This window comes from Gekko japonicus, unplaced genomic scaffold, assembly GCF_001447785.1.
Source record: "Gekko japonicus isolate JY-2015 unplaced genomic scaffold, Gekko_japonicus_V1.1 scaffold2553, whole genome shotgun sequence".
Lineage (NCBI taxonomy): Eukaryota > Metazoa > Chordata > Lepidosauria > Squamata > Gekkonidae > Gekko > Gekko japonicus.
The window spans coordinates 145,888-160,492 of record NW_015160912.1 but is presented as its reverse complement, the minus strand read 5'-3'; the positions used below and the strand labels follow the sequence as shown (position 1 = coordinate 160,492).

Below are 14,605 nucleotides of genomic sequence, written 5' to 3'. Positions count from 1 at the left end.
CCCTGCCAGTCAATGTTATGAATGGCATACAGGGAAATGCTCTATGTCATGATAACAGGGCAGAAATGGACAAGCTACACTTAGAGGGGGAGGAGTGGGAACACAGGAGAGACTGTTATTTTGGGTAGGCTGCCCTCTGTTTTCTGTAAACATGCATCTACACCCAGGGACTTTCTGTCTGTAGGAAAACTTGATGTGTAATGCTACCCAAAGTGCTGGTTATGATGTAACCTTATCCAAATGGGCAGCAATTCCCTAAGTGCTTCCTGAAGCCAGATACCCTGCAAGTTATTTGTCTGCTTCCCACCATTCTTCTATCACAGGAGTCTCTGAAGAGCCAGAGAGAATTAGTGAAGTTTTTACTGGTTTTTCAGATTTTCTGCTTTTTGTTCCCTTTCACTTTTCGCCAGTTGCCCATATCTAGATTGGGAGACTTTAAAGAGGTAGCAGGGTTGTTGGGGTTTTTTTGGTTAAAAATAAGAACAAACTACTGCCTGTATCAAGGTCTCCAAATCAAACTACATCCTTTCACCAGTTGCCCCTATCTAGATATGGAGACTTTAAAGAGGTAGCAGGGTTGTAGTTTTTTTGGTAAAAAATAACAACAAACTACTGCTTGTATCAAGGTCTCCAAATCAAACTACATTTGTGCATCTGGGCACTTAAAACACCCCAGGAGTCTCCCCTTGTCTGTAAAACGTTCGCCCTAAACTCAAGACATTGAATGCATGGTTATGCCTTTCAGAAACTAGGCCCCTTAGTGAAATTTGCCCTTTTACCAGTAAAGGGTGGAAATCAGACTGACAGGCATTGACACGCTGTGTAAAAGGCATACTCCTTTTATCACTCACGAAGGGCATGAGTGCATTTAAATGACCGTTTCTGTCAGCAACGTGGTACCCAGTAAAGGAGCTGATGATTTGGATGAGGTCACTGAAAATGTGTGGAATGGCATTCAGGACTGACAGAAGGAGAGCGTGTTTTGCTGATAGCTACCAAATGCCTGAGCCCTTAGCAGGTCATTACACCTGGAGCTTGCTAAAAATCCCTTACCTCTCTCCTGTGTGTTTCTTCTTTTTCTTATCCTTCCCTTTTGCTTTCTTGGTTGATTGCTTGTCCTCGTTTTCAGCATCTTTTTGGTCTTTGCTGGAACCTCTCCTGGCTCCCCTTCTCCTGCCTCTCACTCCTTCCTCAGCATCAGTGTCTCCGTTGGGATCAGCTGTTTTCTGAGCATTCCTTTTATTGGCCCTCGTCCACCTGGTACTCTCTTCATCCTCTTCTTCACTTTCATTATCGGCATCCTTTTCATCCTTTTGTTTTTTCTTTGCCCTGGTCCTTTCCTTTCTATTCGTTCTTCTGGCTGGCTTTTCTTCCTCCTCCTCTTCATCTGTCCTCGAGGGAAACCATTTTTGTTTTAAATAAACCATAACATTGATATAATTGTAATAAACATAGATTCAGGTAGGTAGCCGTGTTTGTCCAAGGCAGCAGGATGAAGTTTGAAGAAGAAGTGTGCGTGCACACAAAAGCTTATACCTTGAATAAAACTTTGTTGGTCTTAAAGGTACCACTGGACTCACAACTTTGTTCTGTTCTAATAAACAATTGTCTTTCATCAGACAAATACAAATTTTTGGACATCTATGTGAATACTTCCAATTATTGTAATGGAGATCAGGCCTAGCAGTTCAGATGTTAACAGAGTAATACAAAAATATATTGTGAGACCTGGGCATCTGTCAAAACTGTTGTGAAGAAGAAGAAGAAGAGGAGTTGGGGTTTTTTACCCCACTTTTCTCTACGTTAAAGAGTCTCGAAGTGGTTTACAATCTCCTCCCTTTCCTCTCCCCACAATATGCACCATGTGAGGTAGGTGGGGCTGAGAGAGTTCTTTCTTTTTTTTAAGCCCCCGGAGGGGATTTTTTATTGATTTTTTAAACACTACAAAAACTAGAACAGAAAAAGGGAAAGGGAAAGCTACATATAAGGGAGAAAGTAAAGAACCCACTACTAACTAAAAACCCAAGAGAGGAGATCTCCTAGCTTTTTATACTTCATTCAGACTTTTCATCTTTGTACTTCTTATGAACTGTGTCAATCTTTTAACCCTTTTAACCATTCCCAGTTACATTTAATTGCCCAATAACAGTGCCCCCCATCATCCCCTAGAACCCAAGTTCTCAAAGGCACAATTCAGACTCCTTCAGCCTTTACTTCTTCTTCTCTGGGGCTGAGAGAGTTCTGAGGGAACTGTGACTGGCCCAAGTGCACCCAGCAGGCTTTATGTGGAGGAGTGGGGAATCCAAACGGCCACTCTTAACCACTACACCATGCTGGCTTTCAGGTACTTCAGAAGAGCAATATAGTTTTTGCTTGGTATTTAGAATGCAGGACAGTATAAGAAATAGAAAGAGATAATGAGTTGTTTGTATGTAAGAATACATGAATGTAGTGTTTCCTAACATTTTTTCCTGAAAGGTGGACCTGCTAAGTGGGGTGTAAGCAACCATCCACAGACTTTGTATAGTGGGAGTTTCCTGCTTAGCCCTACCACTGTGGCTCAGGGAACCCCCCAATTCTGGTCTTTGGGGGTAAACAGGCCCTCAGGAACAGCAGCAGGGCAAAGTGGGAGTCTGCAGTCGGTGGGGGAATTGATGGAAATCACCATTCATTCTTTGAAACGGTGTGGTTGGATGTAACCCACTGTGCAGCTCTATTTCCATAGTTACCCATTAGTATGGATTTAGCAGTCTACAAATAGTACGGCAGATAGATGTTTAAATCCTTCCTAAATGCCAGAGGAATTAATTGGAATTAGCTACCTTGTTAGGTTTATCTTTAGGGTAACATCAAGCTGAACAAATATCTAGTGGGATTGCATTAGGTTTCAGGACACTCTCAGGTCTGACAGCTGGACTAAATGATCTGCTGGATCCCCGCCACCTCTGTGTTTCTTACAGTCCTTATCCTTAGCAGAGCTGCATGCCCCTAAGCCTGTCGATTGTCAGTTACACTTACCTTATCCCATACCAAAGTATTTCATGAATCAGCTGGGCAAAATCCAACTTTTTCTTAAACTAAGTAACCCCAACTCTGCTGGTTGTTGAATAACTGCTTAGGTTGCTGAACAAAGGTTTGAGTCCGGTGGCACCTTTAGGATCACCAAAGTTTTATTCTGGGTATAAGCTTTCATGCACACCAAAGCTTATACCCAGAATTAAACTTTGGTGGTCTTAAAGGTGCCACCGGACTCAAATTTTGTTCCGTTGCTTCAGACCAACAAGGCTACCCACCTGAATCTATCTGCTTAGATTGCTGCCAGCATATATTCATTTATATGCACTGCATGTAATTCTCAAGAAAAATAAATTCTTCTTTAACAGTGTCTTTCCAAAGACAGCGGCTGTTAATCTTGCCTTTACCTTCGCTGGCTGAGTCACTTTGTACTTGTCCATCAATCTCCATCCCAACTGCAAGACAAAAGCAAACGGAGTGATCACATTTATTGTCGGTACTTTAACATGCAACAGATTACTCTTAGGGGGGGGGAATGCAGCTTCCTTTTTATGACTTCAGCTAGAGAGAGCTAAATGCTTTTTTTTTAAAAAAAAAAAAGTGTGCACAGCTCTATTTTGTATTGCTTTGATATTTGTAGGAGTGTGTAAACAGTGTTTTCTGTACAAAGTCATAACAAGTACATACAATTTGAACATTGTGTCTGTATCAGAGACATTTTATTTCCCCCAAGATGCAACATATAAGGAGCAGTAGCTAAATGCCGTTAAATCTATACGAACCATTTTCCATGATGACCTGCAATTCACATTTTTTCTTCTTCTTCATGGTGGCAATCTTCTCCTCTTTCCTATTTGCAATCCGTACTCTTGCTCAAGGACTTTATCCACTGTTACCCACCAATTGTGTGTGGACCACACATCTTTCCTTGTGTCCTTCCTTGGCTATGTACTGGCATGTACAAAGCAAGCCACCAATGCACCTGCAGTGACTGGTTTTCTCTGACACAGTTCTTGTGTTACACAGACGCTTCAGCTTATGGGCTTGGTGTTCAGAGGAGATTCGCAATACCAATCCAATCCAGCCACTTTCTACTCTGATCCTTTTTCAGCGCGGAAAGCACCTGTGGCATTACGTTGCATGACATTATTTAAACATGAAGGAAAGCCCGTTGCAGGGTGCTTGACAGTGTAACCTGAAAGGAAGATGCAAGGACCTTCCATTCCAGATGGAGCCACTTGCTTTACGACTGCTTGGATACCTAGCTAGGGCAGACACCATTGCCCTACTCGCTGCTTAAAAGGATTGTTCCCCATCCTTTTCTTGGCTCTGAAAGATTTCAGTTGCTAGCTGTCAGACTCAGCTTTGGTATCCTTCACATCTGCATTTCTACATGGGCAGGTGCTGGATCATTAATGAAGGTTGGCAGCCCACGGAGCCCAGGGTTTCCCACGGAGTCTGCAAAGTGGTCACGTCCTGTGCCTGCAGTGCAGACTGTACCAAGTGGGTTTTGTGTCCTTAAAGTGTGCTTGTGTCCCAGTGGAATTCTGACAAGATCCAGATAGATGCAAATGTCAAATGTTTAGTAGAATCTGTTCAGGCTGGTCAAGAGGGAAGACAGGAGACAGGAGGAGTAAGCAAGGGGAGAAAGAAGAGGAAGAAGAAGAGATTGGATTTATACCCCGCCCTTCACTCGGAGGCTCATAGCGGCTTACAAATCTCCTTTCCCTTCACCTCCCCACAACAGACACCCTGTGAGGTAGGTGCGGCTGAGAGAGCTCTTTCAAGAACTGCCTTTTCAAGGACAGCTCTGACAGAACTATGGCTTGCCCAAGGTCATCCAGCAGCTGCAAGTGGAGGAGTGGGGAATCAAACCTGGTTCTCCCAGATTAGATCTGCACACTTAACCACTACACCAAACTGGGGCACTATCTAACATGGGTTAAAATAGTTGGTCAAAAATAATCTTAACTACATAGAAGTGTTGCTCAATGAAAATTCAGTAAGCAGTTGAAGGGAAGCTTATTTTTTTTCTGTTTCTCCCTACTACCCCCTTCAAGCATTACACTGGGTTGGATCGAGCCACTTTTTTCTCAGTCTCACCCAGTTCCTCTCCATACTATACCCTCCCATCCCATAGAGTTTTTGTATATACACACCTTAGGATTCTCAGCATAGCCTTTTTGGATGATCGAAGACTGGGACACCAGGTCTCCTGTTATAGTAAGAGACCTCCTGCCTTCTCTACCCACCGCTGTTTGGTGGGACAGTGGGGGGAAATGGGCACGAAACCCGGAATTGTACTGATGGCGCGATGTCACTTCTGGTGAATAACTGGAAGTGGCATCACTGCATTGACATGGAGCTCTAGGATTCCTCTCCAAACTCTGTGGACCCTTCCCACCCCCCCATTCCTTCTGTTCTTCACTGATGATATCTCCTTCCTGTTTTGCCAGCAGAAAAGCTGGTTGGATCCAGCCTGCCAAGTTATCCTAAGGCTATACACAAAGTAAAAGAAAAAAGGTATGGGCACAGAGTGACTAGTTGGTTGGTGGTATATCAGAAAGTTTTCTGCTGCATTTGCCGCACAAACAAAGGGGATGTGTAGTTCTTTAGGAGAGGATGCTGGTGCTTTGGCTACACCAATTAGAGATAGCTTTGAGGTTGGAGGTAGAATGTGGGAATGAGCATAGAGAAATGCTAGCATAAATATAGACCCCTTGGTTTCTAATTTGATTTGAGATGTCAATTAATCTCTGCCTGGCTTGGCAGGGTGAATCCTGCTCCCAAAAGGGCCTCCAGAAAGGCATGAGGTAGTGGGTAGGATCTGCAGGTGCGTGTGGTAAACTTAGTAGGGCAAAGGCAGTGCTATGGCTGTGAAAGATACCACAAAACAGCAGAGGGATTGTTGAAGTGTGAGTGCCTGAGCTCAGGTTTGTTTGGAGGCTATACTTTCTGTTCAGAAGCCCAAACTCCTAAATTGCAAATACATGCACCAGCAGGCCGTAGTTATACAATGAGGAACTGGAGGGACTCTGTGCATATTTAGGGTGAGGTCTAATCTTAGTTATTATTTTACACAACAATCCCAAATAGAACGCTAACAATGGAAACCAGTTCTGAGGTTAACCTCTGGGTCAATTGCAAATCTGGCATAAAGCCTTGGTGTTACGGATTTAGGGCCTTGTTGTGACTGATCATTTACTCTCCCACTTTGTTAAGTGGCCAGCATTTTAATTCCCTGGCTGTTTTTTTATTTTCCACTGAACATATGGGGTAGGTTTTCCTAGGAGGATAAAATGTCTTGCGTGCTTGCTTCCTTCCTCAGAGTTATGGGCTGGGAATTTAACAGATTGCCTTTTGCCTCCTGAGCTTGCTCTGTGCAAGGTATAAATTAATAATGTGCAACTGTGAACCTAAACAATTACTTATGTAAATGTCAGACTAGCCTGGAGAGCAGGAACGATTCAGAGTCTCTCGTAGTGATGCTTCGATAGGCTTAGAAAATGGATGAGAATAGCCTATCTCCCCCTTTTTTTAAAGTGAACACAACTTTGCAACTTTTCTTGAGACTTTTTAGAGAAATTGTTGGACATACAGTAAATGGGTGTGTTGCCTTTTGGACCCGCTTGGTATCTTCCTTTTTTCCAACCCATATTATTACAGAAAGTGTAATCGGATCCTAGAAGCACACGCAGCTGACACCTTAATATTTAACCAGATGGGAGTTGCCTTTCTTTCTTCGTTTTTGGTTAACATACAGCTTTAGCTAATTAATACTTGGGTTACATTTAGTCAACGTTCAGTTCATCCGTAAGTAATCCTTGTTTAGGAGGTTGCTGAGAACCAAGACTTGATTCCTGCACACTTATGCCAATATGAATTCTTTTTTATGGGCATATTTGGTGTTCTTTTATTTTATATCCAAGTTCTTTCCTAGGTTTGGATGATGTTTTCCATACTGGTGCAAATAGCCCTGGGGGGGGGGGTGTTATATCGGGAGAAGGACATGGGTGAGGGTTAACTGCCCCCCCCTGTGCTGCAGTCCCATCCAAATTGTTCCCCTTCCACCAAATGCTATTTATAGGACTTTAAAGAAGTGGCAGATTCAGACACGCATCACCAACATCTTGTCTAGGCTTGTCACATCACTTCCTGGTGACGTGCTGCAGCAACTGAAACGACTTGGCAACCCTAATCTTGTCAACTGTTGACCTCGGGACCAGCCCCACGTCTGATTCTGTCGAGCTTTTAAGAGCAACTCTGTCTGTATATTTACAATATGTTTCATTTTTAAAAGATGAGTGTGCAGAGGCTGAAGCTTGCTTGGCGGTCATGGAAGACCTTATCGCCCTGGCTGGTTTCACGTGGATACTTTTCTTGATGTTGGCTTCCAAACTGGAACACCTTGGGGGGGCGGGGGGAGGGGAAGCACCCACAGATGTGGCTTTGGGCCAGATGTGACTTTGGGCCAAACCTCATGTTATGTTTTTTTGACAAGCTGTGTTTGGGTTCCCAACCCTTTCTCCACAATTGCATAACAGCTGCAGGGGAAAGCATTTTTTAAAAGTCCCCAGGAGTGGGAAGGCTGCACAGTGGGAGGAGGGGCTTCAAGATGAGCTAACTACTTCCCCTGCCGTTTCAGTTCCCAAAAAAAAAAAAAAAAACATGCACAGGGCATGGGGAGGAGGCAGTAATGTGTAGTTTGGCCCTTTCTCTGCTTGAGACCCCAGAAAGCTGCTGCTGGTCAAGAGAGACAAAACTGAACTATACGGATCAATAGTCTGACCTAGTAAGGCAGCTTCATGTGTTTCGGTGGCCTTTGGCTCAATTAGCATTTGACAGACTCCCGGCAGGATTTACTGGCAAGCCACTCCATCTGTGGGGTACAGTTCAAGTGTCCTTTAGACAGCTGAGCTAGGGAGCAGCAGCAGAACTGGCTCTTTCTGTATGGATTTGGCTCCACAGAGACGTTGTATAGACTGGCTCCATTTTAACTTTCATGCAGTCGACAACATTCTTTGAATTGCAGTAGGTATGGGGGGGGGATTTTGTCTGGGATGTTATTATTATTGTTGTTGTTATTTATTTATTTATTTGATTTATAGACTGCCCTTCCCCTGCAAGTGGGGCTCAAGGTGGTGAACAGCATTTCAACAAATACATTTCAATAAATACATCCGTGACCAAATTAAAACAGCTAAAACAATCACAAAATATAACTCTTTAGGATGGTGTTTAAAACCAGTTTCAGCTCGTTTCCCCATGAGCGGTGAGGAAGAGATGGAGGAGGCCAGGCTCGATGACAAATCATTGCTGTCCTCAACCATAGGCCTGGTGGAACATCTCTGTCTTACAGGCCCTGCAGAACTGCACAAGGTCATTAGGCAAAGAGTTCCACCAGGCCAGCACCAGGGCTGGAAAAGCTCTGGTTGCGGACTCCCGGCTGTCTTTTGGGCCAGGGATCACCCGGATGTTCTTCTCCCCAGAGTGTAATAATCTTCTGGGGGTATACAGAAGAGGCGGTCCTGTATGTACAATGGTCCCAGACCAAGGCCAAGTTTAGGGCCTTGAAGGTCAGACAGTCTTATCTGATGTTATGTTGATGCTTCTCTGTGTGTTGTGTGCCATCAAATCACTTCTGACTTATGGCAACCCTGTGAATTAATGACCTCAGGTTTGATTGTTGCATTTGTTATGGTGATATATTGATTGTTTTATGATTCGTTGGGAGTAGCTCTGAAGGGTCTGCACAGTCATGCCATGGGACAAAAATATATCCATAAACAAAGTTCACAAGACAAATATGAGGAGCCGTAGGTCAGAGGAAAAGCACATGGGGTCCTATGTAGAATGACTTCAGTCTAAACCGATTTCTTTCGATGGACTTAGATGGAATAACTCTGCATAGGATTGCACTGTCAGTCACTGGCATTGTGACTTGAAGAATTTCAGATCACAGGTTTGGGAAAGACTTTGGAGACCAACAGGCAGGCCTAGGCAAAATGGACCAAGGGTCTACGATATATACTATGTCTCATCCTGAAGTTTTGATTAGTGATGTTCCATATGATCTAAATCAGTAGCCCAATATGGTGTCATGCAGTAAATATGACTAGAAAGAACTGTGCAATGATTAGCATAGAGAACAGTGTAATAAAGAAATAAGAGCACCCTCTTGTGATAGTAAAGATGCATAGCAAAACATCCTGCTTGCCCAGAGTACTGTGAGACTGACCATCTGCTTTCCTCCTTTCTTCTTGCAAAGGAAACCTATTTCTCTCCTCTGTGTTCATAGCCCCAACTATTATACAGAATATTTCTGTAATACAAAATACAGGCTGAAAAAATATGCAGCAGTAGATGTTCTTGGTCCTTCCTTCCAGTGGGTTTTCTATTTCAGTAGCCAGACTTACAATAATGCTGTTTTGTCCAGGATGGATTGGGACCTTAAAACTGCCCCCTGTGTGAGGTGAGGTGAGTGGTCCCTGCAGCATGCTCAGCTCAGCTTGATTCTGGCCACTAGTGACCATCCAGGGCAGAGTAGCCCACCAAGAATGTTCTTCGTCAGCTGAGTGGCCCAGTAAGTTGGTTCACTCTTGAGTCTGGTGTTTGCAATGTTTCAGAACTGTACAGAGCTTCACAGCAAAGAGCTTTCAAAATTCGACTGTGTAGCTGTGAAAAAGACTGTTTCTAAATTTCCCAAAATTGTTCCTTCAGGCTGTTTCTTCAAGAGCAAAGTCCTGTTTAGGAGAACTTAAAGGCTCTAAACCTTTGTTAATGGTAACAAAATTCTAATCTCCCTTATAAATAAAAGCCGAAAGGTGGTGGAACTTCTCTAGAACATTCCACACGTTCCAAAATCAGTTCGCTCTCTGATCTGTCATTCAGAGGGTCTCCCTATCCACTGGCTGCTTTGCCTGAGTCCTGTCTACAACATTCTAAACATTTTGCTGTTCCTCTCCCCCCCATAGCCAGTCAGAACACAGAGGTTATTTGTATATGCAGCCTCATTGGTCTTTGCCTCGGAACACAGAGGTCGTTTGCATATGCGACTTGATTGGCTTTTCCCTCTAACATTCTAAACAGTTTGCTCTTCTGAGGTAAAATGTGTCCAATCTCCAGGTGAGGGCTGGAGATCACTCAGAATTACAACTGCTTTCCAGACGGCAGAGATCAGTTCCCCTGGAGAAAATGGTGGGCTCTGTATCCTTATATGCTGCTGAGGTGGCCCCCATGACAGCCAATGTGACGTAGATGTCAGGGCTTCAGAGCACGGGAGAGGCTGCAGGTGTGTGGGGGGTGGAAAGCTGAAGAGTGAGGGGGAAATAAAGGTAGGTTGATGATTGGGGGAACCATCGTTGCCAATCTCCAGGTGAGGACTGGAGATCACTCAAAATTACAACTGTTCTTTAGGTAGCAGAGATCAGTTCCTCTGGAGAAAATGGCGGACTCAGTGTCATTATACCCTGCTGAGGTCACCACAGCAAATTGAAACTGAGTGTCCAAGGCCGGGGCACCCGCCCCGAGCCTCTTTCTAGAGGTCGTTGTATTTATTTCCACAACGGTCCTTTTTCCTAGTCCTCATATAAAAAGAACTCCCTCTTCCTAAAATAAGGAATCCTGCCATGTGCACACTGTTGGTTTTGATAAAAAATCTTATGAGGCTGGAAGGTAACAAGAGAGCAACGAGGAAGGTGAAGTTTTTAAGGTGATGTAGACTGAGTAATCTGAAGGACTAAAGCTGCCACAGGAGGTGGCGGCGGCTACAAGCATGGACAGCTTCAAGAAGGGATTAAATAAACATATGGAGCAGCAGAGGTCTATCAGTGGCTATTAGCCACAAGGTATAGACAGGAACTCTCAGTCTGGGGCAAGTGATGCACTGTATTTTTGGTGCTCGGGAGGGGGTGCAACAGTGGGAGGGCTTCTAGTATCCTGGCCCCACTGCTGGACCTCCTGATGACACCTGGTATTTTTTGGCCACTGTGTGACCGAGTGTAGGACTGGATGGGCCATTGGCCTGTGGGAGGGCTTCTAGTATCCTGGCCCCACTGCTGGACCTCCTGATGGCACCTGGTATTTTTGGCCACTGTGTGACCGAGTGTAGGACTGGATGGGCCATTGGCCTGATCCAACATTGGCTTCTCTTACATTCTTATATTCTTAGATGCAAAAATTCAGGAGGATGATTAATGACAGATGGAACTTGAGCGCATGGAGCTCAGGCTATGTTATTGGGAGTGGCTATTATTGGTGGGCTGTTGCCCTAGAGCAGGGGTACTCATTCCATGGCTTGTGGAGAGCCATGTTCTCAAATTACCATCAATCAGAAGAGCCACCTGACTGTTGTATTGCCTGTGTGCCACCCAGCCAAGCACAGATCCTGTAAGATATTTGTATTAATATTAAACACCTGTAAGATATTAGTATTAATAGTAAAGGTATGAGTACAACCTTTTAAATTACCAGCATGCCTCTAAGTGTGTAGGATCATCTCTGTTGAACCTTCTCCAGCCCTTTGGTATCTGGAGTGAGGGGAAGGGCTTGCAAGTCAGACTTATAACACAAATCACTGTGCAAGCTTCCAGGTTCTCCAGAACTCTTTATCAAGGTGGGTATTAAAACATAAACGCTTCCCTTCAAGATGAACGGGAGTGTTGCAAGAGACAGGGTGGTTAGAATTTCTCTCTGTGCTAAGCAGGGACCACGTGCCAGCGACAAGACCCACTGAGCAATAGCCTTGCCCACTTTCCTGAAAATGGGTCATTGCCATGTTGGGGGATGTTGTTCAGAAGAGCTACATGTGGCTCCTGAGCCACGGTGTACTGCTCCAGGGGGCTGCTGGTGGCCAGGAACAAGCCAGGCTCTGCTCTGTCAGTAGTGGCAGAACTGCAGGACCCACTCAGCTCAGACCCAACCAGCAGTGATTGTGAAATTCATCGGTTCACCTTCTGCTTCCTCCGGCGCTGCTGCTGCTGCCAGTGTTGCAGGAGGAGGCAGCGGGTGACCTGCTGTTGTGCGTTGTTGCTGCCAACTGGGTCCATGCTGAATGGCCCCCGGGGGCACTGCCAGCACCACACAGGCTACGTGGCTTGTCATTTTTGGTACCTTCTCTGCCCCTGCCTGTTATGTTGTTACAGAAGAAACTGATTATTCTCTGAGCTGAAGTGCTTGAAGGAAAGCATTAGGCCAGCTGTCATACTTTTCTTCTGATATAAATAGAAACGTCAAGAGCAGGAAATCTTGGATTTAGCAGGGCAGGGAATCTTGGAGCTACTGCAGACTCAAGCAGATATCACTCTGTTGGCAACTCAGTAGATCTATTTGGTACATATCTTCAAGCGTTCTATCCATTACCTCAGGCTGGATCCAGGCTAAATTTTCTACCTGCAGAATGGCACTTTCCTGCCTCCCCCTTCTCACTCCAGTCCACTGATCTTTGCGAAATGCTGCTCCTTGGGGAAGGAAACCCTCAGGAAGGGTATGAGGAGGGTCTACAACAGGAAGGGGGAATTAGTGCAGATGGCCAATTTAGTCTGGCTCCTGCCTCTCAAGAGGAGACAATAGCATCTTAAACGAAAACTGAGACACTGGTGCTCTCTCGTTTCTCTGAATGATGGGGCACAAAACATGAATCTATATATACATCCATTCTAATGTTTAATCATCATTGAAATGTTGAAAAGGAGAGTCTAATGAATTAGAATCTCGCTAATTTTCTCTTTTGCTATAACTACGTAGTACAAATTGTTTGAGAGTTAAAGGGATTCTTGCTCTGCACTCTTGGCAATAATACAGTGATTAGCTCGATTGCATGCTGTGCGCAGAACATACTTTTTTGACACTTGCCCCCAGGTATCATAGTGTGGAGCCATCAGTCCAACATACTAACAAGAAGTAGGATGTACTGTTTCCCGGGCAGATTCTTACTTAGTTTTACTGAGTCCCACAGAGACAGATTTGTATCTATGCAGGGGTCACCTGTTGGAAATAGAAGTTAATTATCACACACGGGAACTGGGAGGTGCATGATCTAAATATCTTAGGTATTCTATAAATGTGCAAATGAGATTATGCTTGGTAAGCAAACTAAACTCTGATTTCATGAAATGTTTTCTGGACATTAAGAAAGCGTTTTCTCACAGAGTTCCACCAAGGAAGGTCATTCAGAGCACTTACAAATGGGAATGTAGTTATTTTCTTCTGAATTGCCTTTCCTCCGCTTTTTTTCTTGCAGTGTGTTGCTTTTATTAGCTATGGAGTTCTTGTATTAAAACATCAGCACAAATGAGTGCTTTTTTTTGCTAGTGTCTTTTATAAAAGTGTTTACTTAATTTATTGGCATATTGCACTTTCAAAATAAAATGATGAGGGAGGTGTATATAGATGCTTGGTAAGCAAACTAAACTCTGATTTCATGAAATGTTTTCTGGACATTAAGAAAGCGTTTTCTCACAGAGTTCCACCAAGGAAGGTAATTCAGAGCACTTACAAATGGGAATGGAGCTGCGGTGGCTCAAGTGGTTAAGACGCTGAACTGCAGGCTGTGGAAGGTCAGTAGTTCAGCGGTTCAAGACCCGGGTGCCGCAAGACAGGGTGAGCTCCTGTCTCTAGTTCCAGCTCCTGCCAACCTAGCAGTTCGAAAGCAAGAAATTGCAAGTAGATAAATAGGTACCACTTCGGTGGGAAGGTAACAGCGTTCCGTGCGCCTCGGTGTTTAGTCATGCCGGCCACATGACCACGGAAACGTCTTCGGACAGCGCTGGCTCTTCGGCTTTGAAACGGAGATGAGCACCGCAACCCTAGAGTCGGATTCGACTGGCTTTCGAGCAAGGGAACCTTTACCTTTTTACAAATGGGAATGTAGTTATTTTCTTCTGAATTGCCTTTCCTCCGCTTTTTTTCTTGCAGTGTGTTGCTTTTATTAGCTATGGAGTTCTTGTATTAAAACATCAGCACAAATGAGTGCTTTTTTTTGCTAGTGTCTTTTATAAAAGTGTTTACTTAATTTATTGGCATATTGCACTTTCAAAATAAAATGATGAGGGAGGTGTATATATAGACACACATATGTATACACACACACACACACTACACACACACACACTACACACACACAATATCCACCAGCAGCATAAATTTTTAAAAAATCATATTTTTAAAGAATAGTGGTTGAGCAACAAAAAAAAAGCTCTGTTGCTGTCTGGAAAACCACATTCACTGAGCTGAATGTTGCTTCATTTTTACCAGTGGATCAAAAGCACATGAAGTGGCAGAATGAGAAAACATTTCTTACCAGGTAGAGCTTATTTCTGCTTTTTGAGATGGCCTTGAATTTTGAACCAAAAATGCTTTGGGAGATGTTGTGATATGAATGGTATGTGTTTTGCACAGCCTGTGGGATGCTGTTGATGTGACTGGATTGTAAAAATCCTCTTCTGTCTCTTCCTATACAAAAGCAGAATTATCTTCAAACACACTCATTATCCTTCCTTCCATCTCTTTTAAAACCTGAAGAATAGATTGGTGCTGTTAACAATACCCCTGTATTATCACCTTCTGTTTAAGAATTTCAGAATCCCAAACA

At 43.9% G+C, this 14,605-nt stretch overlaps 1 protein-coding gene across 1 annotated transcript in view; it reads right to left on the bottom strand.

The window, feature by feature from the left end:
* The window catches only part of TMC2 (transmembrane channel like 2), a 71,529-nt gene extending 67,686 nt beyond the window's left edge, over nucleotides 1–3,843 (bottom strand). The window contains exons 1-3 of the mRNA XM_015424339.1: nucleotides 3,798–3,843; nucleotides 3,423–3,470; nucleotides 1,054–1,387 (exon numbers count right to left, since the gene is read on the bottom strand). Coding sequence (XP_015279825.1) covers nucleotides 1,054–1,387; nucleotides 3,423–3,470; nucleotides 3,798–3,843 — 428 coding nt within the window. The remainder of the gene's footprint in view (nucleotides 1–1,053; nucleotides 1,388–3,422; nucleotides 3,471–3,797) is intronic.
* Between the last annotated feature and the right edge of the window lie 10,762 nt (nucleotides 3,844–14,605).